Source organism: Lissotriton helveticus, chromosome 3_2 (genome assembly GCF_964261635.1).
Source record: "Lissotriton helveticus chromosome 3_2, aLisHel1.1, whole genome shotgun sequence".
In the NCBI taxonomy this organism is placed as follows: domain Eukaryota; kingdom Metazoa; phylum Chordata; class Amphibia; order Caudata; family Salamandridae; genus Lissotriton; species Lissotriton helveticus.
This window is the reverse complement of record NC_136062.1, coordinates 98,370,735-98,397,524: the sequence shown is the minus strand read 5'-3', so window position 1 is coordinate 98,397,524 and position 26,790 is coordinate 98,370,735. Positions and strand designations below refer to the sequence as shown.

At 44.2% G+C, this 26,790-nt stretch overlaps 1 protein-coding gene across 1 annotated transcript in view; it reads left to right on the top strand.

Annotated features, from left to right (window-relative positions):
* WDR72 (WD repeat domain 72) overlaps nt 1-26,790 on the top strand; it is a 1,209,089-nt gene that overhangs the window by 505,409 nt on the left and 676,890 nt on the right. Inside the window, exon 14 of the mRNA XM_078684855.1 lies at nt 21,040-21,242. Coding sequence (XP_078540981.1) covers nt 21,040-21,242 — 203 coding nt within the window. The remainder of the gene's footprint in view (nt 1-21,039; nt 21,243-26,790) is intronic.

The following is a 26,790-nucleotide window of genomic DNA, read 5'->3' as shown; positions in this document are numbered from 1 at the left end:
TTCCTCCAGCTTGGGTCACATTGTAAGGTGGTGGATGGGTTGACAACACATCCAAGAAGTCATCACTCAAATCACTATCACTATCTTTGCCCATTCCATATACACTCTCTACTTTAGCCTCTTTTTTCTTTTTCTCTTCTTGATGATCTTCCTTTGTCAATGCAAGGTATAACTTAGCTCCTTCAATGATATCCATTGTCCATCTTTGTTGTTCTGAATCCCACCTAGCTTCAGCAAAAGTATGTTCTGTCTTTTTGTGCCTACCCTGATAGCTCTCTTTCTCTTTGGTATGAGATATATGCTCTCAAGCATTAAGTGCCTTGTACTGTGAGGGTCTAGGAGGTGGTTTCATCTCGCACAATACCTGTTAGATCTGGGGGTCTCTAGTTGGCGGAGGTAGGTACCACTGTCCAAATAGGGACCCTTGCTTCTAGTCAGGGCAAGGAGATAACCCTCTGAGATAACCCCTGCTCACCCTCTACGTAGCTTGGCACGAGCAGTCTAGGCTAACCAGAGGCAATGCGTAAAGTATTTGTACCAACACTCACAGTAACACAGTGAAAACACCACAAACTGACTCCACAACAGTTTAGAAAAATAAAGGTATTTTTAATCTAAACTACACAAGACCAAAACGACAAAAATCCAACATACACAGTTCAAGAATATGGTTTCAAAAAGAGTTCTTAAGGTTGCGTTAGAATTCTCTACGTTGCGATAGAATTCTCTACTGATGCGTGAAAAGTTCACAGTTGCGTCACGTTTACTCACAGTACCTTTTAGTTGCAACAAAGTTCCAAAAGCAGAAGCTGGTGCGGTGGAAAACAAGCGATGCGTTGCTCCTGAGACCCTGGGGAGGCGATGCGACAGCCCCGCTGCAGCAGCGGGCGTGTTGCCACGAATCCGGTCTGTATGGGGAGGAAGGCCACTTGTATGGATTCCGGTGCGTAGGTTCCGTAGGAAGTCTGTTCTCGCAAAGGCACGATGCGACGATCTCGTAGGGGCTGCGACGATCTCCGGGGCGACGATGCGCGGTCCAGCGGTGATCCTCTCTCTCGCAGCTCCTCGATGCGATGGTTCTGCGACGATGCTCGCAGCGACGTGATGCGGTCCGCAAGCATGCGGTGCGGCGTTCTCACCCAGCGACGACAGGCTCTGCGACGATACTCGCAGCGATGTTCGATTCTCCCGCACCGGTCTGGTGCGTCCCGCAAACGAAGGATGCGACGTCTCTGACAGCGGCGTCAGGCGCTGCAACGATCTCGACCTCCGTAGCGACGGGAAACTTCTCGCACTGTCGGGGATGCGCTCCGCAAGCGAGCGATGCGACACTTTTCAAGTTCAAACGTCACTCAAGCTTAGTTTCAAGCTTCCCAGCACAGGTACAACTTCCAGAGGCCCCACAACTGGATCAAGCACTCTAGGAAGGACAGAACTCTCTCAGCAGAGTTCAGGGAAGCTGGGGGTGAAGTCCTTTTGTTCCTGGGACTTCAAAACAGGGAGCCAGCTCTTCTCAGGCCCTTGGAGATTCCTTCAAGACAGGGGACACAGCTCAGCAGCAAAGTCCTTCCCCTCTCCTTGGCAGCAAAGCAACAGGTCAGTCCAGCAGAGCAACAGCAGGACAATCTTCCTTCTTCAGTTTCAGCTTTCTCCTTGGCAGAGGTGCCTTCTTGATTTCCAGGATGATCTAATTTTCTGTTGTCAGGGGTCCTGTACTTATACCCCTAAAGTCTTTGTTCTCTTGGTGCATGTGGGCCCTGAGCCCGGTCTGAACCAGTTCTGGGTGGATCCTGAGCACTTTGTTTTGCTGGCTGCATCTTTCCTTTCAGAGTGAGGGGCAGGGTCCTCAGCCGCCCAGCAGGGGGGTGGAGCCAGCATTGTGGAAGGCAGGCACAGCCCTATTCAGCCCAGGTGCTAACTCCTCCCACCACTCCAGTTGCAACTGCCGTCATTCAGCCTAGTGCTGACTCATCCATCCTGCTGGGGAATTCCCCAGCCCCTGTCACTCACAAACCAGACAGTCAATACACAAACAGGCCCAGTCACACAGAAGGGTCAGACAAGAGAACAGCAGCTTTCTAAAAGTGCTGTTCTCAAACACAGGATTTAAAAACAACCTTTCCTAAAAGATGTGTTATTAAATTCTGAGTTCAGGGATACTAGATACTTATGTCCTATCTTGTTCCTATGGGAAGAAATGCTGTTAACCACTGTAGCCAGCATCCCCCATGTTAACCTATGGAGCAAGATAGCCTTACAGTAGTGAAAAACGAAAATGGCTGTAATTCACTACCAGAACATGTTACCTGCACCAGTACATGCTCTACCTTTCACATACACTGCACCCTGCCCAGGGGGGTACCTTGGGCCTTCCATAGGGGGGGCTGATGTGCACGAAAAGGGAAGGGTTAGGCCTGGTCAGTGGGGACACTGACCAGGAGGACATGGCAGTTCTAAACCGCCCATAGGCACTGCAGTGGCAGGCCTGAGACACCATTTTAGAGCTACTCCTGTGGGTGGCACAATCAGTGCTGCAGGCCCACTAGTAGCATTTGTCATCACCAGCCCTGGCACACCCAGTGCACTTTACTAGGGACTTCATAGTGATACAAATATGCCAAACATGTATATTCAATCAGAATAATAATTTAAACAGAGAGCATATGCACTTTAGCACTGATCAGCAGTGGTAAAGTGCGCAGAGTCCTATTGCCAACAGCCACGGGTCAGGAAAAATAAGGGAGGAAGAAGCAAAACGTTTGAGGATGACCCTGCAAGAAGGGCCAGTTCCAACAATACCCTTCTTAGATTTTCAATAATTTTCAAATTAAATGTACCATAGCGTGGAAGCATCAGAGCACCTTCTTTCTCAGTGATCTTATGCCATTGACTCAGCCGAATTCACGTGTGGACGCGCACACTTATGTCCATGTACTGACCTGCTGTGTCATCTGGCAGTGCTCCTTCTACTCTAACAGGGACTTTCACATCACCCTTAATCAGATCTTGTGTAGCCTTGAAAATGTTAATTTTCCAGCAATGATATCAACAATCACAAGTAGATTTTTCATTTCAAACCAGGAAATAATTTCTTTACCCACAGTTCTTGTTTGGTGTTCACAACCAAGAACAGCGTGACTTCCCGTGATCTATCAACCAATAACAGCACAGCACAAACACCAACCAACCAATCTCAGCACAGCACACTAAGACATGATTCTCACTCCTCGCAGCTGCTCACCCCATTCACAGTTTTCACAAGCACACTCTTTATCCACACTAAACCAGTATAACACAAAACGCGAAATAACATTTGTCTGTTCCACTAAAAAAATCCATGAACTCATTCACACAAGAGATTGGTCCAGAGCAACCCTTTCTGACCTACTTAGATACACACTCAAGTGAAACCTCGACCAGTGAGAATCACCTGGATCAGTGCAGCTTCTCCTTTGCGCAACAGGGTCCACTACACCAACCATACCTTGCTCTCATTCACAGGTATGTGTCCCTATCTCAATTGTGCAGCTGATGGTACCTCACAACGTTGACCACTTGCATACTGTGTATTCCACACTTAAATATCTATCCTGGGATCTTAGGTCACCCCCAGCCCAATAACTTCAACTGCTCACCATTAAGTACATTCACACCGGTACCACAAATACATCATCATCATATCGCACCATGCAATCTCAGCAAAGTACTGAAAAAATTGCCATTAACAATTAACACCCAACCCTAATAATTCTCCTCTGTAGGGTAGGGTGCAGATGTCATCTGAAGCAGTGATCACAGCTTTCTCTATGCTGTGGTCGGTTCTGAAGCCTGATTGGGAAGTGTCCAGTAGGTGGTTTCTCTCCGGGTGTTTGGTGAGTTAGAGGTAGAAGGCCTACTCCAGGACTTTGGCGGGGAATGGGAGCAGGTAGATGTTTCTGTAGCTCTGCAGATCGTTGAGGTCTACCAAGGGTTTCTTGAGGAGTGGTCTGACCTTGGCATGTTTCCAGGTATCTGGGAAGGTCGTCATGGTTATTGAGGCATTGAGAATGTTGGTGACATAGTGCAATGCATGGTGTCACTTGATGTGGGAGTCTGGCTCTGTATATGATATACCGCTAGGTGGTTATACTGTGCACAGAGTCCAGAGATTCCCTCATACGTGTACAGGGCTAAATGCAAACCCAAAGCGCTCTATTTTGTGGTAGTGTGGGCAAGCAGCCTTGGGCCTAACACAGGGGTGTGTAAGACATTTGTTGTGCACACAACCAATAAATGACACACACCTCAAAAAAGAGATCCACACCAATATTATAAAAATAAGGTTCGTTCAAAATTTATTTTACGACCAAGATCTTTGCAAAAAGCGAAGTACGTTTTTTTTTTTTTGTCAAATTGTTTTATTGCTTTTTCCACAACAGAGATTCAAGGCACAATCCGCCAATATGCCCTCGCAGGGGCTCTCCGAAATTCAAAGTATAATATACATATCTACAGAAAAATAGGGGGTCGGAGCTCCCCATAGCCATAGTGTACCCAAGGCTTATCCGCAGCACAATTGTAGGGTGCAGCTTCAAGAAAGATGGGGTACAATCACAATATCAACCACGAGGGAGAATCACAAGGATCAGTGTCACATCCATGAGTGTCTCAGCGATGATTACTCCCTTTATGCTCTCCATTCCGACCATTTGCCAGCATGTGTAATTAGCAAGTATTGCCCTGCGAGAGCTCAAAGAAAATTGAAAGTGGATAATACACCAAGAATCAAACGATAAAAACCCAACCTACCCCCCTCCCGAACTCCCTCTCCCACCCCCCTCCCCAGTGGTGGTGCTGCAATACAATAGAGTTTCGACCTTATGGGGTGCCTCAGAGTTGGAATAGATGAAGGGCCCTGAGTGTGGGAGGGCAAACCGCTGACGGCAGGCCTTTCGAGAGGAATGAAACCAAAGGGCCCCATCGGAATTCAAAGTTCTTAAAGTCCTCTCGGGATATATCAGACATGCGTTCTAAGCTTAGCAGGTGCCACAGGCGGGAGTGCCACAGGGACATCGCTGGGTCTTCCCTCTTCTTCCACGCCGCCGCTGTAGCCAGCTTGGCAGCTCCCAGACATAGCCACATAATTCTCTTATCGGCCCTGGTTTGGTGTTCTAGCATAGGGTCTCTAATGCCATGTAGGGCCTCTGTCATTGAAGTTGGGATGGGGTACCCCAGGGTGGTTTTCACCTGTGCCAGGATCTCTTCCCAGAATGGCCTAATGGAGGGGCAGTCCCACCAGATGTGTTTGAAGTCTTCCAAAAGGCCACACCCTCTCCAACATCTATCTGACGTACCTGGAAAGATTCTAGCTAGTTTGGACGGGTATAAGTACCAGTCCATCATTACTTTCAAATGGGCTTCTCATAGAGCTGTGGACTGATTGAACTTAATGATATTAGTCCACAGATGGGTCCAATCTTCCTCAGAGATGTCGCGCTGGGCCATCCCCTCCCACCAAGACATATATCGTGGGTGGGGGGTAATCTCTGTGGAGAGTAAGAGCTTGTATAGCGCTGAAATAGCACCCTTCATGGACGTAGTTTTAATGAGGAGTGATTCAAACGTGGTGAGAGGTCTGGTGGCACCCTCCCTGATTCGTGGGTCAAGAGCCCAGTGCAGCAGCTGTGCGTGATGGTATCGCTCACGGTCCCCCACCCCATAATCCCTTTTGCAGTTCTCAATTGTAAGGGGGTCATAGTTGTGGAATAAGTGTGTCAGTGCGAGACAACCTCCCTCCCTCCAAGCATTAAACGGCCCCTCTAGAAGCGCTGGGGGGAATGAAGAGGAGAAGTGGATATGTGTGAATGGTGAAGGAAAAGACGTCCACCCCTCCCTCGTCGCCACGGAGTCCCACACTTTAAGAGTAGTGCGTGTCGGGGTGCTGAGGTATGCGTTTTGGGGTCTGTCCTGTTTAGCGCGCCAGATCAAATCCCATATCGTTCTACCTGCTATACTGCGGTCCATGTGGAGCCAATGTTTCTCCGATTCCTTTTGGGACCATTCGACCAGAATTCGCAGTTGGGCGGCCTTATAATAGAGTCTAAGATCAGGGAGTCCTGCTCCCCCTTTCCTCTGTGGACGATGGAGCATGGAAAAGGAGAAATGGGCCCGCCCTCCCTGCCAAACAAATCGCAGGATCATTGTTTTCATGCGTTTAAAACAATCCTCTTCCAGTTCTATGGGGAACGCCTGAAATAGGTATAGCAGTTTGGGGAGAAGTGTCATCTTTATAGCATGGATGCGTCCCAACCAGGAGAGAAAGAGCGGCTTCCACCTCGTCAGTTCTGTTTGAATGTGGGAGAGAATTGGAGGAAAATTGGCTGCATACAGTTTCTCTATCTTTGGTGTCAGTTGCACCCCCAGGTATTGTATGGAAGAGGGCGCCCACGCTAAAGGCGTTAGTGATCGGAGTTGTAAAGTGTCTGCGTGCGAGAGATTAGGATTAAGTATATAGGACCTATCCAGTAAGTACGTTTTTTAATAGGACTCCTTTTCTGTTTCAAAATTGGGCACAGTGCAATTTCCAGTCTTTGCAATATTAAACTATGGAGGAAAACAATGTGGTTTTACAGGTAAGTAAGCAACTTACAAATCCTTTCTTTGGGCTGCATGATCAGCAAAGGGCTCGGTTCAGGTCAGCACAAACACTGCACCACTAGCAGCATAGGGGCGACCGGGTGCAGAGGTCAAAGATGACAATCCGACCCAATGGAGACTGGGGGTGCTTGAAGATACACTGCTTGCGGGAAGTCAAGCGGCTGCAGGGCTTAAGCTTCGGAGGCTTAGGCAAGCATGGGGGCCACAAGCCAGCACCAAACATACACCACTAGGGGCAGAGGGGCAGAGGGGCGGCCGGGTGCAGGGTTCAAACCCAGTGTTGGGAGCCCAATCGTAGAATCTTGGATTTGGCAAAAAGCTGCAGGCGTTGAACTGGAAGCTTCACAAGCAACTGCAGAGGTAAGTTGGGATGCTGTAGGTCCTAGAGACACAGTCAGTCAAGCTCCTCAAAGCTCAGGGGATTGGAGTGCAGGGGTATCCTTCGACTTCGTGTTTCTCTTACTGGAGCCGGTCGGGGAGCCTTTGGATTCACACTGCAGGTGTTGTTGTGGAGTCCAGGAGTTGTACCCCAATGCTGGTCTTGGACTTAGGATTGCTAGGGAAACTTTCTAGATCAGTGGGACACTGGCCGGAGGCTTCTGGTGCAAACTTGTCAGGGATCAAGGATTCAGAGGGCTCCAGAGTCCTTTGTGTTTGTTTCTTGTAGACAGAGTCTCTGTCCTCAGAAGTTCTGGTCTTTTTCAAAGGCAGGCAGTCTTCCCAGGGGTTGTGGAGGTCGCTGGCTGCAGGACAGGCTTTGTTCTCTTGGCAGAGTCTTTGAAGCTGCAGGCAGGCTGGTAGGGCTGGGGCCAAGTCAGTGGTCATCGTCATTCCTTTCTGCAGGACGTCTTCTTGGTCCTTCTTCTTAGATCGACAGGAACTAGTTTCAGGGTCTAGGGTAGCCACTTAAATATTATATTTAGGGGCATTTTTAGGGAGTAGCAGTTGGGGCCAATGGGCACCTTACCTGGGGTGTCTATAACCTCAACTATGCCACCCTCCTGTGGGATTGAGCATAGTCCAAGCCCTGATTGTAGGAGTCCCTATCATCTTCAAGATGGCGGGACTGAAAGATGTGTTTCACCTCGCCTCCTACACCTTAGGGTAGTGGGGGCTAAATTGGGGCCTGCCATCTGCTAACCAGTAGAGACTAGGCGTTGTGTTACAAAAGCGGCATGCCTTTGAAGCTTACCTCTCAAAACTGTGCCCATCCTGGGGGAGGAGGTGTGACATCTCCGCCCACGATGTGCATTGTTTGTGGTCCCAGGGAGTGAGGTTCTCGACGCAGGGTCCGGACACGTTTGGTGGTGGCAGGCTGCCTAAAGCTAGTCTCTGACCACACCAGGGTTGGTGGGTTTTCAGGGGGCACCTCTGAGGTGCCCTCTAAGGACGTTTCAATAAATCCCACACTGGCATCAGTGTGGGTTTATTGAGAGGAGTAGTTGGTACCAAACACTCCTGTGTTCAGAGAAGCCATCATGGTGCTGTGGAACTAGAGATGTTGAGTGTTCAGCCCATATACTCAATGGTTTCCCTGGCACTTACAATATCTAAGAATAGACTTAAAAATTGAAGGGGCATATCTGCTCAGGCAGATATGCCAGCACCTGTGGTATAGTGCACCCTGCCTTAGGTTGTGAGGCCTGCTAGAGGGGTGACTTACATATACCTAGGCGATCTGGTTTTAGGTTTAAACCTATAATAACTGATAAAACCCACCGAAAGGAAAATAGCCATCACCGGTGTAAACACTGAAAAAACACCTTGGTAACCACAACCTTAATGCTATTCAAAGAAAGGAAAAGATGAATGAAGGAGTTATTTTTATTTCTTCCTGACGGGGCCAATACAATGTCACTTTGTTATACAAGGTAGCATCAAGAAAGACTGGGCTAGCATTATTCTGCTTGAGTTTTGTTGTTTAGGGTCTCTTTTTCCTTCTACTTTTTTCAGTTTTGGTCTAGAGATGCAGTGTTTAGAAGCATGATTTAGGTCTTATTTACTTATTTTATATCTGTAGAGAATCAGTAAATATCAAAATCATATTTGAAATTTTGGCTACATTTGATTTAACCGATAGATAAAATGGCAGCTTTCATAAGAATCTTTCCTAATATGAAGCATCACATTTACTCAGACAGAGACTGGGTGAAATGCTTTGATACATCATCCCCCTTTTTCTAGTGAGTCAGCATTGATTGATTGTAAATGAATTGCCAAACACCCCAGTATTTAAACATTCAATGCAAGATGTAGTGACGGGTATATTTGAAAAGAATGTTGTCACCAAGCATCTGAGATAGTGGTGAAAACAGGACACCAGGCGTTTGAGAAACATGGAACACAGTGTCACTTGGAATGCTGCTGAAAAAAGTTCCTACCCAGTTCAATAAAGATTGGAGTGATATTGTTTGTATTTGCAGTAATTGAACGCATCTTTACAGTCTTCAGAGTTAATGAAGAATGCTGTTGACTTTGTAATCCATTCTGGTGCAGTAAAAATGCTTGTATTTGGTCCTCGTATACCCTGTGCACACACTACCTATACACATGCACTATCAATGCAGAAAGCAAGAAATAATTAAAATTAAATAAAAATTCCATAAACACTGGAAAAACACTGGTTCTGTTTTTAATGGCGCGAAAATGTGTGACCACTGGTTTTTTTAAGTATTGAAAAAACTGAAAAAACCCCACCAGAATTTACCGAAAATAGAAACTGAAAACAGGAAAGCCTACCTATACCTTTGGCATTGCTAGTTAACATGGCAGACAAGCAGTGTGCCTTGTTGACTTTGTACCAGGGCATGCATGCTGCAGTGGCAAACTGCATGGCCTAGGTGAGGTGTCCCTAGGGGACCCTCTTCAGTCCCAATGCCCTGGATGCCCAGGTACCGTTTACTAGAGACTTACAGTGGGCCTGAAGGGCCAATTGTGGATTTGTTTTAGCGATGAAGCACTGGCACAGGGGACCTCGTTGGCAGGGTCCCTGTGTACTTCAATAAAAACCACATCATTTTCCGTGCAAAAGGTGGGGGCATAACTATGTAAGATAGGTACTTTCTCACTCTTTAAAAGGTAAAGTTGTTGTTATTCTTGTATGATGGGTGTATTTGATTAGAGATTTTATATTATTTTAATTGTGGAACTAAATATGTATCATTTAATACTGTTTTACTACCTGTTTTAGATTATGTCGACCTCCATAAGAGCTCCATAAAATAATAAAAGTAAATTGACAAAAAAAAATGGTGCAATCATGGAGGGACCTCCATAATAGGAAACCGTAATGCGTAGGTCACCGACCACGAGTCTGCCCCCCACGGCTGTAGGAGGACAGCAGTGCAGAGGCCCTTTTGTGAATGGGTCCCAATATTTTTGAGAGCAGTGTGCAGAACATATGTTTAATGAGGAGGTAGATGTGTGCGAAGGGAAAGCTGAATACTGTTTTAAAAGATTAGATACCTCCCCAAAGTAAACGAAGCGACCCCTCCGTGACCGCAGCTGCATTTGAGAATGAGGCTGTGACCTTTGACACGCCAGCCAAGATGAGATCTGCTGTCGTTAATATGAAGGTGGCGGAGAGCTTTTTAAATACAAATACAAACTGTGCAGTAGATTAGCCAGTTTATGCTCTTTCTAATACAAGCTACCTATGGAAAGCAACTAGCGATTTTTAAAGAACAGCCTTCTATTTAAATACATGTGTGGATTTTACGTTCTCTTTCGGAGGTCTCTGTCCCTTCCTCAGTTACCGCCCCACTTGTCAGCTTTGCGTCCATGAAAATGGCCTGGCCGATAAACCATGCACGGTCTTTTCTGACGCTGGAGGGTGTGCGGGGGCAGAGGTCAAGGTCAGAGAGCTCACTGCCTCGATAAAGCATTCTTTTGTAACGTCATTTCCTTTTTGATTCAACCCGGTGTTCAAGGTTCGTTAAAATGCCCTATTGGGAAAGGATGGGACTGAGACACGTCCGCATACAATACCAGTGTTATTCCTTTTAACCACTGGCCATCCGAAAAAACAAGCTGTATAAAAATAGCATCACGTTTGTTTTAATTGCATCCAGTGGTCACTATCGCCGTAGCTGCGCGCAGAGCTGGTGCTCAGGGCTGTTTTCCAGCTGCTCCTGGTTTAGCAGAAACTTTGGTCAGTAAATCTAGTCTCTTCTATATTTACTGATGCAACTTTTAATATCTATGAAATAGTTTTGTTAGAAGGGAGCATGGTCGATCTATGTTAACATCACGAGAACAAATCAGTGAACTAGCTGTCTCCATATCTGTAAGGTAACATGATAAAAACGTATTTACATAAGACTTCATGTTTGAAGCTCTTTCCTTCAGTTATCCTTCAATGTTTACCTACACATGAATTGACAATAGGCTGTTCTTCAAAAGTATGTAAAAAAACAGTACAGAAAGCTAGGTGGTAGATTATCTTTCAGAAAAGCATAAAACGTTTCCTCCTGCCATACAACGTCCACTCTATGGTCCAAGATCTCATTTATTCAGAGATGAATCCTCGTTATAAGTTGTGAGAAATGGTAATTCTGCGCTGTTTTTGTGGAATTACCACCCTGTAAGGTTATTGGAATGAATCCCGTAAAATAAAATGCTTTTACACCCACATTTTCCAAACGTTAAAAGACATGCAGTAAGGTTGATTACATACTTAGTTGAGACTGCTTTACCTTCTACCAACTCTAGCATTATAACCATGTTTTAGCATGATCCTGGCCTGACCCTCTGTTATTACTATTACATTTGTGAACACCTCACGGTGATAAACATGTCCCTTCCATGTACCACAAGGGACCATATTAATCCAAATCTATTTTTTGACACTCAAAATTGCAGACGCCTCATTTGGGTGCAAGCTTAATAGCCACGCTAATTCAGAATGGGCAAGACATCTGAGCCATTCTCAAGAATGGGACAGTGTGTGCTGTGCTCTTTCATCACTTACACTGTGAGACTCACTTTTTACCTTTTCAAGAGTATAGGTCTTGCAAACCTGACGGCGGACTGCGCTCTAGACCTTAACCACTAAATTGTTTTATGTCTTAAATTTCTGATTGTGGATTCCATTTACCTTTTTTTCTGGACCATTGAAGGTTCTCCAGCCCGTGAATGCTAACCGCAACTAATTGTCACTGGCTTGTTAGCTTGATTTTCATTTATTGTTCTACTCAAAATATGAGTACTGTTAGTGGGGGTTGGGGGAATTGGTCCTGAAGGATTCCTAGACACTTCTCACTCAAGGGTATACAAAAAGGCAGGAATATGTTGACTTCTCTGTCTGGTCAAATTAATCCTAATCTGTTAGAACATGCCCACTGCAAACCAGAATAACTATTGAGTCTACCAAGAGGTTGTTTTCATGGAGTGTCTATATAATTTTCACTCTGCATAAACCCATCAAATGTAATGCCCACAACACTCCTCATATAGAACCCTATTCCAACAACTACATCTCAAGAGATTCCCTTCATGACGGTCGCAGCCTACACTTGCACCCTAACTCAGGGACAGTTTGAGAAGGAGCCGTGTAATGGAGCATGCCACCCTTGGATGGGTGAAGACTGTGTCCCTTTCCACTGTCTTTTTTTGTTAACCCTTTTTTCTTTTTTTTTCTTTTTGAGACATGCATTTGGAGTATTCTTATTATTTCTTCATTTCACTGGTAACAGAGGTGTTTGATGTATATTAGGTCAGCTAGTGTTGTGTTCCTTCACATTAGTAACTAATCAGTGAGGCTTTTGTGGGACGCTCAAATGAGTTGGGGGGGGGGGAGGATGTAAATCACTTTTACCCTTTAGCTCACTTGCACATTAAGAAAAGACTCAAACACTTGGGAACCTGTAAAGGGAGTGATGGAAGGAACACATCACCAGGGAACCGTGTAATACAACGCTGATGAGTCCCTTAATTAAGAGCAGGAAGATGCAACTTTGAGTTACTTATCCCTTCATGGGATGTAGTAGAGAGGACAGGAAGACAATAAACCTGATAATAAAGCATGACATTAATTGGTGGGTCAGGGGTTTCTGTTTTTTAATTCACATATCAGGGATTGTTTTAGGTGATCACTTTGGCTCCTCAAGAAGAGGATAACTCTTTCCCCAGCCCAACAGAACCTTTCAATGTCTCTGCCTGGTTTCGAGATGACGTGAAGTATTGAGTAAGGAAAGATAAACCAGGTTGTTTGATTAATGTCTCAGTCCCTCATGAGAAAAGGGAAAGAAAAATCCAAGGGACAGTATCCGTCATTAGCAAGGAGACCCAGGTGCCATCCTTCCATGATGTGGACTTGGCGTGGTCACTACACCACTTTCACAGCAGACACATTTATTCTCTGCTCTGTGTGGTTTGCCTTGCAGAAATGACCAATACAATTGGAAGGAAATGGCTGTTCTTTCCTTTTTTCCTCCAGTCATGTTTGATGGACATTACTTTTTGTTAACCATCTCCCATACATGCACTGCTAACATAGGTAATACAAATATCATCTACCGAATCAGAAGTGTGTTTGTTCATAAAGAGGGGCTTTTAAAAAAAAAAAAAAGTGCTAAGTACGACATTAAACACTGTTTTTTTCACTCGTGTCACACGTTTCTGTGTACAATCTGCATACCAATGCCAAGCAACCATGCCCACATTATACCACTTTAGACTCCACAATTTAAAGAATGCCTATAAAGAAAGTATTTGAGGTGTTCTAATTAAACGTTCTAGTCATATCGCAAATGCATGACAAGGCTTTCAAACATAGCATTGATGTGTATTACCTATCATGCATATATCAGGCTACGCTACACCACTTTTAGATGCTTAAATATATTGTAGTTGTAGTGAGTATTAAGATATGTGGAACACCTTAATGCATCCCCTATCACGTAAATTGAAAGAAAAATCCCATTCAGAATAGTCCCACTTTCCTTTTGCCATTTCAGTTAGTAGTGCCTACATACTTGGTGTGCTTCTCCCCTACTTTTTGATTGTTTCCACTGAATACCCACGTCAGTGTTGTGGGCGTAACAGATTTCATTGATTTGTTTTATTAAGCGGATATGCAATTATGCACTGGTTATTAACTACCATTGTTAAAAAAACAGCACTTTTATGGCATGCTTCTTCTAATGAATTGAATGGAATATTATCAAATTAGTTGGCAGTGATTTGAAGAAATTGGGCAAAATGTCCACCTGTCTGATGGCTGCTTGAATCTTGTATTAGTAACTTTAGATATGCCATGTCCAAAATTGGCAAGGCTCAGAAAATACCACATGACTCTGATTTCTGGTATAAATACTCTCGAAATGTGCAGCAATTGTAAGATCACATAATCGGAACAGGCCACAGCACAGAACTTGTAGTCCTCTTAGTCGGTGTTGGCTCACATTTGGGGGGGAGAGGGGGTGCAAGGGCACATACGTTAAAAATATAATAAATAAATAATTTAAATAAAACTTACCTACTGCAACGTCCTCACTCCGGACCTCTTTTTTGCAGGAACTGGAACTGGATGCTGGAACTCCCTTACCCAATCCTGGCACTTATCACATGCAGCATTTGAGCAGTGCCCTGATTAGTGGGAGCAGCCTCACTCGGCGCTCAACAGGCTCTGGAGGCCTGCATTTACTCTCAACACAACTGTCTTAAGACAGCGGAGTTGACAGGTTTTAAATGTGCATGTGTGGCTGGCCATCGCAAGACGTCCGACTAAAAACACATGCACACTTTAAACAGTGAATTAGACAGCTCATTGTCCTCCCTGCTGTTGTCACTTAACAGACCCACCCCATTCTGACGCTCGGATCGGGATGGAGGATGAAAAATAAAATGGTAATGAACTACCATTTTACTTTTCATCTCTGTGGATGACGTTTCTCCGTTCCAAAAGAGGAGACGCCCTGACATTTGTTCTTGATGTTCTCTGGAGACTGATTGTTGAGGGCAGGAGAAGAGCCCTAGTCCTTTTATACCTAACCATGAGCTTAGATCATGCATTGCTACTGATAACATTTAAGAGCATGGCCCCAGAGAATCTTGCCCTAAAAAAACTGCAGTCATTCATCGCAGCTCATCCCAGACTGTCTACCATCCCCCTTTCAATTATGCACCAAAGCACGTTGCCTGTGGAGTGCAAGAGTATTCTTTACTGTGACAGTTACTCTTTAACATCTATTTGCTCCCCCTAGCAGTCCTTGTGGTGTACTGGTCTATGTGTGTGTGTTTGTCTATTTGTGTACTGTTATGTGCCCTGGTGATGCACAATTGTTATTTAAAGTGGCAGTAAGATATTCAAATCAATTGCTTTCTTTTATCATACAAGAAGACCTAATTTACACCGTCATTAGAGAAAATTTGAAGGTTTTCAATTGTTTCAGATTTAGTCCATTCCAAACATAACTGTTAATTTAAAAAAAAAACTGGATAAATGGAACCTTGCTTTATAGTCCTATGAAGAGGGCTCTCTAACCACTCTCGTAAAATCGGTGCTTAATCTGGGCATTAATGTTGATTCTGGTCATTCCTTGGAAACCCAAAAGTAATATGTGTATGCTTCTGGCAAATAAAGTTTCTGAGAAAAAACATTGTACCCTGCATTTCATCAAAATCCAATGCTTTGGTAGTGACTACATTAATACAAGTTTGGCTGAACTAGAGAAAAACTATCAACCTGAAACTACTGGAGAAATCCCTTAAAAAGCTATAACTGCTGCAGAGATTGACTAGTGTCCTATGACTCTACTGTCTCCAATAAAAGAAAATACAGTTCAAAATGTCGGTCACAGTGCAAAAGATCATTCGCAGTGAATCTGCACTCCTCGCCTTTCTTTCTGGTCTCTAAATGTAAGCTCTTTTCACATTGTCACACTTTCCACCTTTAGGCATTTCATTTTGGAAGTGCCCAAAATTAGGTCAGTTACTTTTAGAGGTAAAGATTTCCCAGTACCCTCAGCAAGGGAATGGAACAAGCATTTACAATGCAACGGTCTCGCCTTTGCCAACGTTAGAGCTATTGGCATTGTAAATGACAAAATTGTTATTTATGTGTTGGTTTTGAAAACAGATAAATAAATGGCATTGTCATTTACAATGTCAATAGCTTAATCTCTCGCAAATGCGAGACCTATTACATTTGCACCTACACACACACAAACACAGAGCCACACACACAGAGCCACACACACAGAGCCACACACACAGAGCCCCCCCACACACAGATCCCCCCCCACACACACAGAGAGCCCCCCACACACAGAGCCCCCCCACATACACACAGAGGCCCCCCCACACACACACAGAGGCCCCCCCCACACACATAGCTGCCAAGGTTTCAGATTGTTATGTGTGACGTTTTTATAATTTCGGTGTAATTATGATTGACATTTCAATGACTATGAGTGACACTATCTCCGTCACCACTGACCAGAGTCACCCGACCTTCACCGATGGGGCCCAAACATAGCTGCCAAGTTTTCAGTATGCACGACTAACATTTCTATGTTTTCAAGTCACCTTCGAGTGATATTCACATCTCATTAGTGACACCTTCAGGGACACTTGATAAGGAGCAGTGGATTAAGAAAATGTATGGTACAAAACGAAAATCTCATTTTAGTAAGTGCAGTACCTGGATTAAATACACAACTGAAGTTGCCCTGCGCCCTTTCCTACCGTACCATACCTTCCTGTCATTTTTTTTGTAGTATTAATAAAATGCAGCTGGTAATCTATACCAAATTACAGCTGTTTTATCTGTGTCGGCCTGCATATACTCTTTGATCCGCAAGTTAGAAATTAATTTTGTTGTAAAGAAATGTTACACTAGTTTGTTATTTTAGTGTTGCAATTGATACGAATTACCCAAATTAATCACCACAGTTTTCCGATGATCTCTGAAGTACTTACTTAGCTGTCACCAGCCATTGCCCTGTACATTTATCATTCTCCCTACTAAATTGTTGCCGGTGTCTGGCCGCAATCTCACGCTGGCCTGGGTTGTCTCCCAGGTACAGTGCAGCAACCTTCTTCTTTCTGGGATAGGGGATGGCAGGAGCTTCGACCGGAGTTGTTGACACCCTGGGCTTATCACGGTCTCACTTAATGACTTGAGTGGTGTGCCGACCGAAAAAGGCCCGGGATCATGACAATGGACAAACACTGTGCCCTTGTTCCCAAAACCACGGTAATTGGGGGCAGGAGCTGCAAAGATGACGTTTTTGGCAATCTGTGGCCAGCCTGGAGTGGTGGTTTAGGAGGGCATTGGCCCAGCTGGATGCAACCATCAACACAAAAAGGAGCACATAGGGAAGAAGGGACCCAGGTCGCCCTCCACTCACAAAATCATTCGATCTGCAATGACCTGGTCCAATTGAGGCACTATTCTTAATTCCTTTAAATGATGTACAATGTTTCGAAAAAAGTTTTCTTCTTTTCAAATAACTCCCCTATGTCAAAGGTTCACGGGGTAGAGAGTACATCATAATCATGCCAAATTTAAAAAGAGCTACAGTTCCTTGTCAAACAGTCATAACCTCTAAATACCATACTACAAAGTGTATTAGTGAAAAAATGTGTGCAAGCGAGATGACCCCTCACAGGCGAACCACCAACGGGGAACCTGGTAGGTACTAACCAGAGTTGCCCTGTTCTCATCATCGGCAGTCATCAAGCTTTAAATGAAATGTGTCCAAACAAACATAAATGTGTATATACAAATAAAGTGCAGTGGAAAAGACGTGTGTAAAACATACAATACAGACAATGTAACACACAAACAAACAGCTGGATGCAAACCAACACCCTGCACCATGACCCTCCCCACACTAATGTAAGCACCAAGTCTGCCATTCTGTTTATCTGGGGGCAATCTGCGAAGTGCGTGACGTTGCTGGCCATCAAAGTGGCACCCCATAATGGCCGGCAACATCACACGTCGCAGGAAAATTGCAGGCGGGGCGCCGCTTGATGGATCAACCCATGCCCAGAGTAGACTGACGGAGATAGGCCAGGCAGGGCAGGGCTGATCTGTAAAATTAACTCTGGCCTCTCCGTGTATATTTGAATTGTTTAAACGCTCAGTTTCAGCTCCTACATTAATTTAGTTATTTAAAAAGTGTAATAATTGTACTTACTCAGCATTACAGGTTTCTCACAGGTGAGCAGGAGGCTCAGAACGGCGAGTGAATCATCCACCACCAGCGCCCGGCGTCAGGTGAGCCTCAAAGGGTGCTTGCAGGCCGCACAGTGTATCTGGTATGCCACCGCAACGTGGTGTAAGCACTTAGCAGCATGCTCAGCTGCGCTACCAAAATCCCACGGACACAGTTGCTGAGCAGCCCAGCTATTTTACTTTCGAAATGATGCCCTCTCGCGCCAGCCGCCCCTCCCTATTAAATTGAGTCTTGCAATAGCAGGCACGGACAGTGACTCTTCTCCTGACGTCATACCTCGCGATACCACAGACTGGGCAGACGCACCAGCCCCCAAGCCTGCCGGAGCAGCGCACATTGCGCTACCACTGCAGATTTCGGTATTGGTGGATTATAAGTGCTCTGGCTTCACAGCTGAGAGGCGCCATAATGCATGACAGTGCATTTCAGTGTGGTGATGCGGATCACCACACTGAAAAGCGTTAGCGTCACATTTGAAGCGTGATACGTTGCAGAGCTGCACACACACACAGATCCCCCCCCACACACACACAGTGCCCCCCCACACACACACTGTTTATCTGTGATTCAGTTTGTACCATCCCAAAATCCGCAAATAGTGACACCATTGTCAAGGGAGGAGGTCTGAAGAGGCAGGTAGGTACACCACTAGTGGTTACTGATGAGAACGAAACACAAGATGGTTCTCAAAAAGAAAAATACATGAAGGTTGGCTGACGAGAAACATGTTTAAAGAGGTATCGCATTTAAAATATAGTGTAAATGGAGTTTAACAAATGAGGATGTAAGCAGCGAAGTAAAACCAAACAGAATGGTGGGTGGAATGGACAATAACATCCATAACCTACAACAACATAATAGATTTGCATTATGATACAGGACTAGTCGAAGCCCGGGATTTGAAGGGGGACTAACAACCATAAGGTTCCTCGGGACTGAGGTACAGAAAGAGGCAGAGAGCACAAGGGGGAGGGGGCAGGTCGGAAGGTGCACCCTTTCCTGCCCGGAAGTTAATCTCGCTCCCAGCTCACCTGCTCGAGGGTATCCTTCTCGCTCACGGTGGCCAGCGGAGTCCTAGCAGACGTTATGTTTGCGGTGGACCCTGAGCGGGTCTCCGGTGCAAGGATTGCAATACGAGCCCTGATTCAGTCCCTCATGGCCGTGCCGCCACCCTCTCACCGCGGCCGTCACTGCCGGCCTCTGTGCACCGCTCCCGCAGGCGTCCGCGCGCTCCGCCCTCCACCGCTGGTGCGCGACCAGGCTCGTGCACTGCCCTGCAGCTCGAGCACATGCTCCTGTTGGTGCCACGGCCACCTCCCAGCCTCCCCAACATGGTTTACCCCCCCCACACACACACACACACACACTTCGGCAACTTTCGAGACCTCGGCCCACTTCGGCTATTTCCCGCACATGTCGGTTACTGAGTCTTTTCGATTCTTTCCGATTAAGTTCGGGTCGCTCTTAAAAAGGGACAAAGATTTCGGCAATTTACGGCACAACTTGAGAAAAGAAAAAAACAAGAAAAACAAGGGAACAGAGGGCAAGAAAAACGATAGAACAGAGGGCAAGAAAAACAAGGACTGTGTGAAGAGTTTGACTGCAGGGGGTAAATCGTAGCTTCCTTTTCACAGCGCACAAAGGATCCTGTGTCACGTTCAACACCTTTAGACCTTGCATGCCGGGATTTGTGAGCAGAGCACCTACCACAACATTGTAAAACCCACACTACAAGTCCCAGAGTGCAACATTTCGTTATGTGAAAAACCAGAGGGGATTTATAGTGCCACGCGTGACATAGAGGTTGGTGGAAGTTACGCATGTTGCATATAGGTGGCGTTTTTCGACGGAGAACGTTTGCTTAAGCTTTTCAAAAATAATGTGTTGAATTGGCATGTTTGGGCCTCTCTCTGGCAAGCAGCAGGCTGTGAATCAGCTGCTTCCTTTCGAGGCAGGTTCGGTTCCTGCTCCAGCCCCTGCTGCCCGGTTTCTTTGCATAGGACGCCGTGTCTCCATCTTTTGGCTTCCAGGGGTGGGGGCAGCGTGGGGCCTGACTGCACCCAAGATAGTATTTTTGAAAGTACTCCACAATAAGGCCCCACAGCCATATCACATATTACTCTCAAATCCTCAAACATTGCGTTGAACAATGTTTCTCAAATTGTTCTTTTTTGGCTATATTAAACGTTGTGTTGACTCATAATATCAGAATGGCAAACTGAAATATACACTTTCAGCCTTTATAATATAAGTAAGGCTCCCTGTTTTCTGTTTTTACTGATTGTTACCGATAAATATAGACAGAAAACAATTTATTTTCCTTTCTGTGTTGATTTTTAAATGTGGTTAAAATCGGAACTTGGGTTGTTTTTTAGTGATTCTAAATGCTGTCAATCATGACTGCCAGGCCAATAGCTGTGCTGATTGACAGGCAAAGGGATTACAATTTTAGGGATTTTCGTAAAGAGCCTTAAACAGCAGTAGATTTGCACAACCTTGATACTAAAATTCACATATTTTCTTACAAGTGCATATTTTACCTACTGAGTGTGTATATATCATTGAAACCTGTCAGGTGTTCAGGCACGAGCGCACATTAACTGGTTAAATAAATGCAGAAATATACACGTTTCTGCTTCTATTTTTCACAAAAATCTAAAATAAATATGGATAAATACAGGTAAAAGTTGCAAAAAAATAAATATGGATAAATACAGACGGAAATGACAAAAATATAAATACCATAAAACCGGGATCTCTAAATATACGTTTAGCTTGTAAATAGTTGTGTTGCTGGCCACTATCAGAATCATGTAATTTTGTTTGAACTTAAATGCCACATTAGTGCTGTATGAAAGGAAAATAAGTATTCACAATGCTATTTGTTGCATTTTTCATTTAAAAGTACATTTTAACTGATTCAAACTTTATTTTTCTGATTAAACTGTAACACTTTCATTTTTTTTGGTTAACGTATGAATGGGTAAAGGAAAGTCAAGTTTGCATACTACAGTTATTCTTCCTGCAGAAGGTGTTGTGATGCACACTTGTTTGCAGTCAAGAAACCATGTTTTTCTTGGTGTTTGGCTGGGAGTTTTTTACCTCAAAGGACATGTTTGCATCAAAAAATGACACTTCTAAGGCATTGTTGGTAATGTCCAAGCAGTAATTGTTGTAGTTTTAATAATAAGTAGTTCTTTGTGTTTTCTTGTTGTAGGTACCCTGGAGCGGCATGAAACTGGGGACTTAGCAAAAGCAATTTTGACATCTTGTGTAGAGTCTCATTTTTTTAAGTCCGATCCTGTACCCTGTGTTGCCCAAGAGACACCGAAGAAAAACTCAATCTACAAAACTACCAGCTCCCATAAGCTCGGCACAGTGGTATACAGCCACCCGCACACCGAAAAGTTCTCACAAAAGGTAGGTCATCAAACAATCAATCAGCAGTTGTAGAGCTTAGCACTGTCACCCTTAGGGTGTATGGATGTTGAGGGTGTTGTGTCTCCATCGATGAACCAGGTCTTGAGTTCATTTCTGAAGTCCACCAGGGATGGGAGTGTTCGCAGGTGGTGGGCAAGTTGTTCCAGTTCTTGGTGGCAATGTAGGAAAGGAGCAGCTGCTGCAGCAGATGTAGGGGGTGTTTGTAAGGGAGAATAAGGCAGAGCACAGGTGCCTTGCAGGCAGATGGTTAATGTAGGACAGTCCTTGATCGTGTAGGGTTTCATGGCCTGGTCAAGGTCTGCTGACGTTTCAGGCTGTGTGATGCTGGGGACCTGGGTCCATTGAGTCTCGGTTACCTTGCCCCAGCTTCAGTGGTTGGTGCAGTGGAGCTTGGCAATGGTGTGCTGGGTGACGGAGATGTTGAAGTAAACATGGTCGGTCCAGGTAAGTTCAGTGATGCTGGTGAATTTGATTCTGTCGCTGGAGGTGAAAATGGCCTTGAGTGTGTGTCTATCCATGTCATGGAATGATGCATGATATTTACTGTCAAAGGAGGTACAGTTTGGGTTATTTCTTAGACTTAAAAATATAACAAAGCAGCATGTACGAAATGTTCCATTCCTGCTAGGCCTCTCTTGAAATTATGAGATGTTTCCCCTTTGTGCTTTTATAGTTTCACAGCTTTAAAAAAGTGAGATTTTGAGACTGGTAAATCCTAAATCCTGCAATTGTCACATGCCTGCTGTCATTAAAGGTTATAAAGAAACAAAGTCAATATGCAACAATTTAATATGTTCTTGATACATCTAACGGCTTTTAAGCGTGTTTGTCCAAATGCTATCTTTTAAGTCTGTTTGTTTAAAAAAAAAAGTAAATAATCTTTTTCTAGGCTACCCTTTAACGTCTATAAGTTAAAATGTTTTTTTAAATCTCTCTCTATACATATATATATTTATTGAGAAATAATGAGTAACCTCTTCGTCCACACTACGTTACTTCTTCCTAAATGTGTGCCTTAAGATTGGTGTAATCAAACGTGTCTGCAAATTTCAAGTATACAGACTCATGCATAGTAATGTTGTATATGATTTATATTGAACCACTCCGAAATATTTGCCCTTACAATATATAGACACATTCTAGAGGTGACTGCTCACATGCTATTACCATTCTTCCATTATGCATTGCCAATTTGCAAAACACAAGGTGCTTGTTTATCAAATTGCAAATCCTGAAGTGGATAATGCTTACTTACTACTCAACTTTCGCTCTTATTCTCGGACAACAAAATACACTAGTTGAAATTTAACAGTGTTACAGTTATTCACCTCCTCCCACCGTTTGAGTTGTGAATGACAACTGTTTTTTTTCAGCCAGAGCCCCTGCTTTCCTTTACGTTATTGTCACAAAAGACTGTGATAATGATGTCGATTTGTTCTTAGACTACTTACTGTGATGTTACAAAAGTTTACGTTATTGTTTTACCCTTCATTTAACATTTTCGTTTAAAAGGTACAATATCTCAAAAGCATATTAGTTATAAAATCATCTCCATTCAAAGTGTTTAGAAGTTATTGAATGTTGTTTTATGAAACACTAGGACATCTTTCCTATGTGGGAAATGGCATAACTTAAGGCACCAAATCACAAAGTAATAGACTTATTATCTCTGAGGGTGTTCAGCTTGGAGAGTAGTAACATGAGAAGAAATGCAATAATTGCCAGAGCTGAAATCACATTAGCAGTCTCGGTTCATGTCCCCATTGAAACATAAACATTTACTCCGATTGCGGCGGCGCTTATATGCAAGTGAGTCGGGCCATCCCAGATGCAACTTTGTGAAGGATTTATTAAAGTGCGTGATATTATATTTGATCGTAGTTAGAATGGAACATATTTTTTGTGCTTAATATGTTTTTTCCTCACTCCTTTATAAAGGAATGTCGCCCACACATCTCTCCTACACATTTCCACTATGTTGATTGCATTCTCTAATGAATTTCAAGTGTTGCATTACTGATTGCACACCTAGTTATTAATTCTACATATTGCCTCTCACCTGGTTTCTGAGTTTCAACCTAAGGAGAGTACCTAAGAGTGATAGTAACTAGTGATAATGACTAGCTTCTGTATAAAACACATATTTTTGATACTTGGTGGAGAGAGAATTATGGGGATTAACACTTCATTAGCTTATTTCTTACGCCTATCTTGAATAGAAAAGATTCACTAATGTTTCTGCTAGTAATTTTTTTTTTTTAAAACAACTGTTTATGTGTATTTTTTTCCTATAACAAAGCAAAATGGCTGTTTATCAAATCGTTTTCACTTCCTACCAGTTACAAATGGGGGCCTCTAGTTGGCAGGTTTGTACCATATCCAAGTAGGGACCCTTTCTTCCAGTCAGGATAGAGGGAATACAGACCCAAGATAACCTGTGCTCACCCCTTTGGTAGCTTGGCACAAGCATTCAGGCTTATCTCCGAGGCAATGTTTAAAGCAACATAACACACACTGTAACACAGTGAAAACACTACAAATGGACACCACACCAGTTTAGAAAAATAGAAAGACTTTATCTAAACCAAACAAGACCAAAATGGCAAAAAATCATCATGACGAAGTTGTGTATGCATAAGGATATGCAGATACATCCCCACTATGGCACACCAGTTAGACAAAAGATGCCTTTCAATGGTTGATCATTCAAAGTGTAGAAATTTATTGGAACAACTCAAATTTGTACACTTTGAATGATCAACCATTGAAAGGCATCTTTTGTCCAACTGGTGTGCCATAGTGGGGATGTATCTGCATATCCTTATGCATACACAACTTCGTCATTTTCTGTAGTGTTTCAGTCGGAGACACCACCCACCAGTGCACCCACCACATCGTTTAACTGAACTTTGAATCTATCCAACCATAGCTGTGCACCACCTACTACTCTTTCAAAAAATCATCATGTACAACTCAAAATATCACTTTTATAAGCTTTTAGAAATTCTGTCCAAAGGAGAGTATGGATGCGGTGATTTTACACACTGTACCTTTAGGTGTGTCAAAATTCACAAGGCAAAACCACTGCAGTGGAGAGAAGCATCGGAAAACACAACAATGCGTTGGTTCCTGAATTCCTAGGGAGGCAATGAGTCACTGCAGATGCACGCAGGAGAAGTGTTGCATCGAATCCGGACTATAAGAGGTAGCAATGCTTTGAAATCCAAGATGGTTCTGGTCTGCGGGTGATGTGTCGGAAAACTTGGTGCACAGGTGCGATGCGTAGAAATCTGGGTGAGCTGATGGTCGACGAGGCAAGGATAAACACGGGCAGCATTCATTTCTTCAGCCGCGGTCCAATACTGCGTCGATTCTTTCAGCTGCCAGCAGGCTCTGTGTTGGAGTCAATGCAGTGGTCTTGGACTTCGGAGGCATAGTGCGCTGAACTTGGGCTGTTGGGATTTCTTTGGCCGCAGGCTGGTGCTGCCTCGATTTCTTCTGCTGCATGGCAGCGGTGCGTGGAAATGTCTCCAGCACAGCGGTGCTGGGTTGGAAAAACGGACTCTGGAAGGGCTATGCATTGACTTTGATGGTTTTAAGCAGCAAAACTAACTCCAAGGTCCCAGAACTGAATTTGGCAACTAAAGGCAGGACGTAACTCCCAGCAGTGGAGTTCAGCAATGCTGCAGTTGAAGTCTTTGATGGCCGTGAGACATCTTAACAAAAATAGAACCAAAAATAAAACACATAATGTGGTTACATAGTGGTCTGCACTAAATTGATGATATACACCAATCACTGTGGGTCAAGTACAAATACAAGTTCAAATTCTCACCGCTTGCCACCGGTGTTAGAAATAGGGGACTCTATTTGGTAGAGGTAGGTATATTTGTCAAAATAGGGACCCTTGCTTCTAGTCGGGGAAAAGGGGATACACACTGTAGATAACTCCTGCTCATCCCCTGGGTTGCTTTGCACGAGCAGACAGACTTATCCCAAAGGCAATGTGTAAAGTATTTGTACTCAAACACACAGTAATACAGCGATAACACCACAAATGGACACAACACCAGTTCAGAAAAATACAGTATCTTTATCTAAACTCAGCAATTTCAAAACAACAAAAATGCAACATATATGTAATAAGAGTAATTTTTCAAAGGTTTCAAGTTACTGGGTCCATAGAAACCTATGGATGTGTAATTCTACACAAAGTACCTGTAGATGCATCAAAATTCACAAGGACAAACAGCCACAGAGATGGGAAGAGTCAAGAAACTGAGATGTGTCAGTGTCTGTGTCTTAGGGGAGGTAATGCAACAGTTCTGCTGCACCCAGGAGAAGTGAAGCATCAAATCCAGACTGTAAGGGTAAGTGTTGCATCCACAGCAAGATGGTTCTGGTCCGTGGGTGATGTGTCGGCAAAACTTGCAGCACAAGTACGATGCATAGAAATCAGGGATACCCCGGCGATCTATGCAGCGGCGACAAGCAGCGCTGCGTCGGTTCTTCAGCCTTCCCCAATGGATTGGTTCTTGCAGCTGCGACAGGCGCTGCATCGGTTTGGTAGTGGCACGGTGATGCATGGAGATTTTTCTCACACACTGGTGCTGCGTCTGGATAAACAGCTGCAAGAAAAGCAATGCGTCAGTTTCAGTTTTTTTCAGTTCTTTAGGTTTCTTAAATCTCCCAACAGCAGGAACAACCCCCAGAGGCCCAGAACTGGAATTTACACCTCCTGGCAGGTAATAACTCTCAGCACTAGAGTTCAGGGGAGCTGTGGGTGAAGTCTTTGTGTCCCTGAGACTTCAGAACAGGAGACCAGCACAAACAGGCCCTAGGAGATCTTCTTCAAACAGGTTCACAACAAAGTTCCAGTCTTTGTCCTTTCCTTTGCAGGAACAGCAACTGTAGGCCAACCCCACACAGCACACCGCAATACTCCTCCTCACAGATAGTCAGCTCTTCTCCTTGGCAAAGGTTCCACTTGAGTCCAGAAGTGATATAAAGTTCTGGGGTTCAAGGTCTACTACTTATACCCCATTGTGTCTTTGTTCTCTTTGTGCAAGGGCCTCTAAGCCCAGTCCAAACCAGTTCTGTTCTCACTAGTGCAGTATGACCACAGGGGGTAAAGACAGCATTATGCACAAGAGACGGGCCCTAATCAGGTGCAAGAAAACTCTGCCCACTACTCTAAATTCAGCCAAGGTCTATTCATCCCAGCTCAGAGTCATCCAGGAAGGGCCAGGCATACCTCAACCCCCAGTGGCTGTCTACAGTGAATGCAAAGCCCCAGCCCCTGTCACAACAAAACCGGACAGTCAATCCACAAGCAGGCAGAGGCACACAGAATGGTTAAACAAGAAAATGCCTACTTTCTAAAAGTGTCATTTTAAAACACATAATTTAAAAGCCATGTTTACTAAAATATGTGTTATTAAACTCTGAGTTCAGAGAGCATAAACTTTGTTTCTCCATCTTGTCCCAAAGGGAAGTTATACTTGTAAGATGTTACAAAGTACCTCCC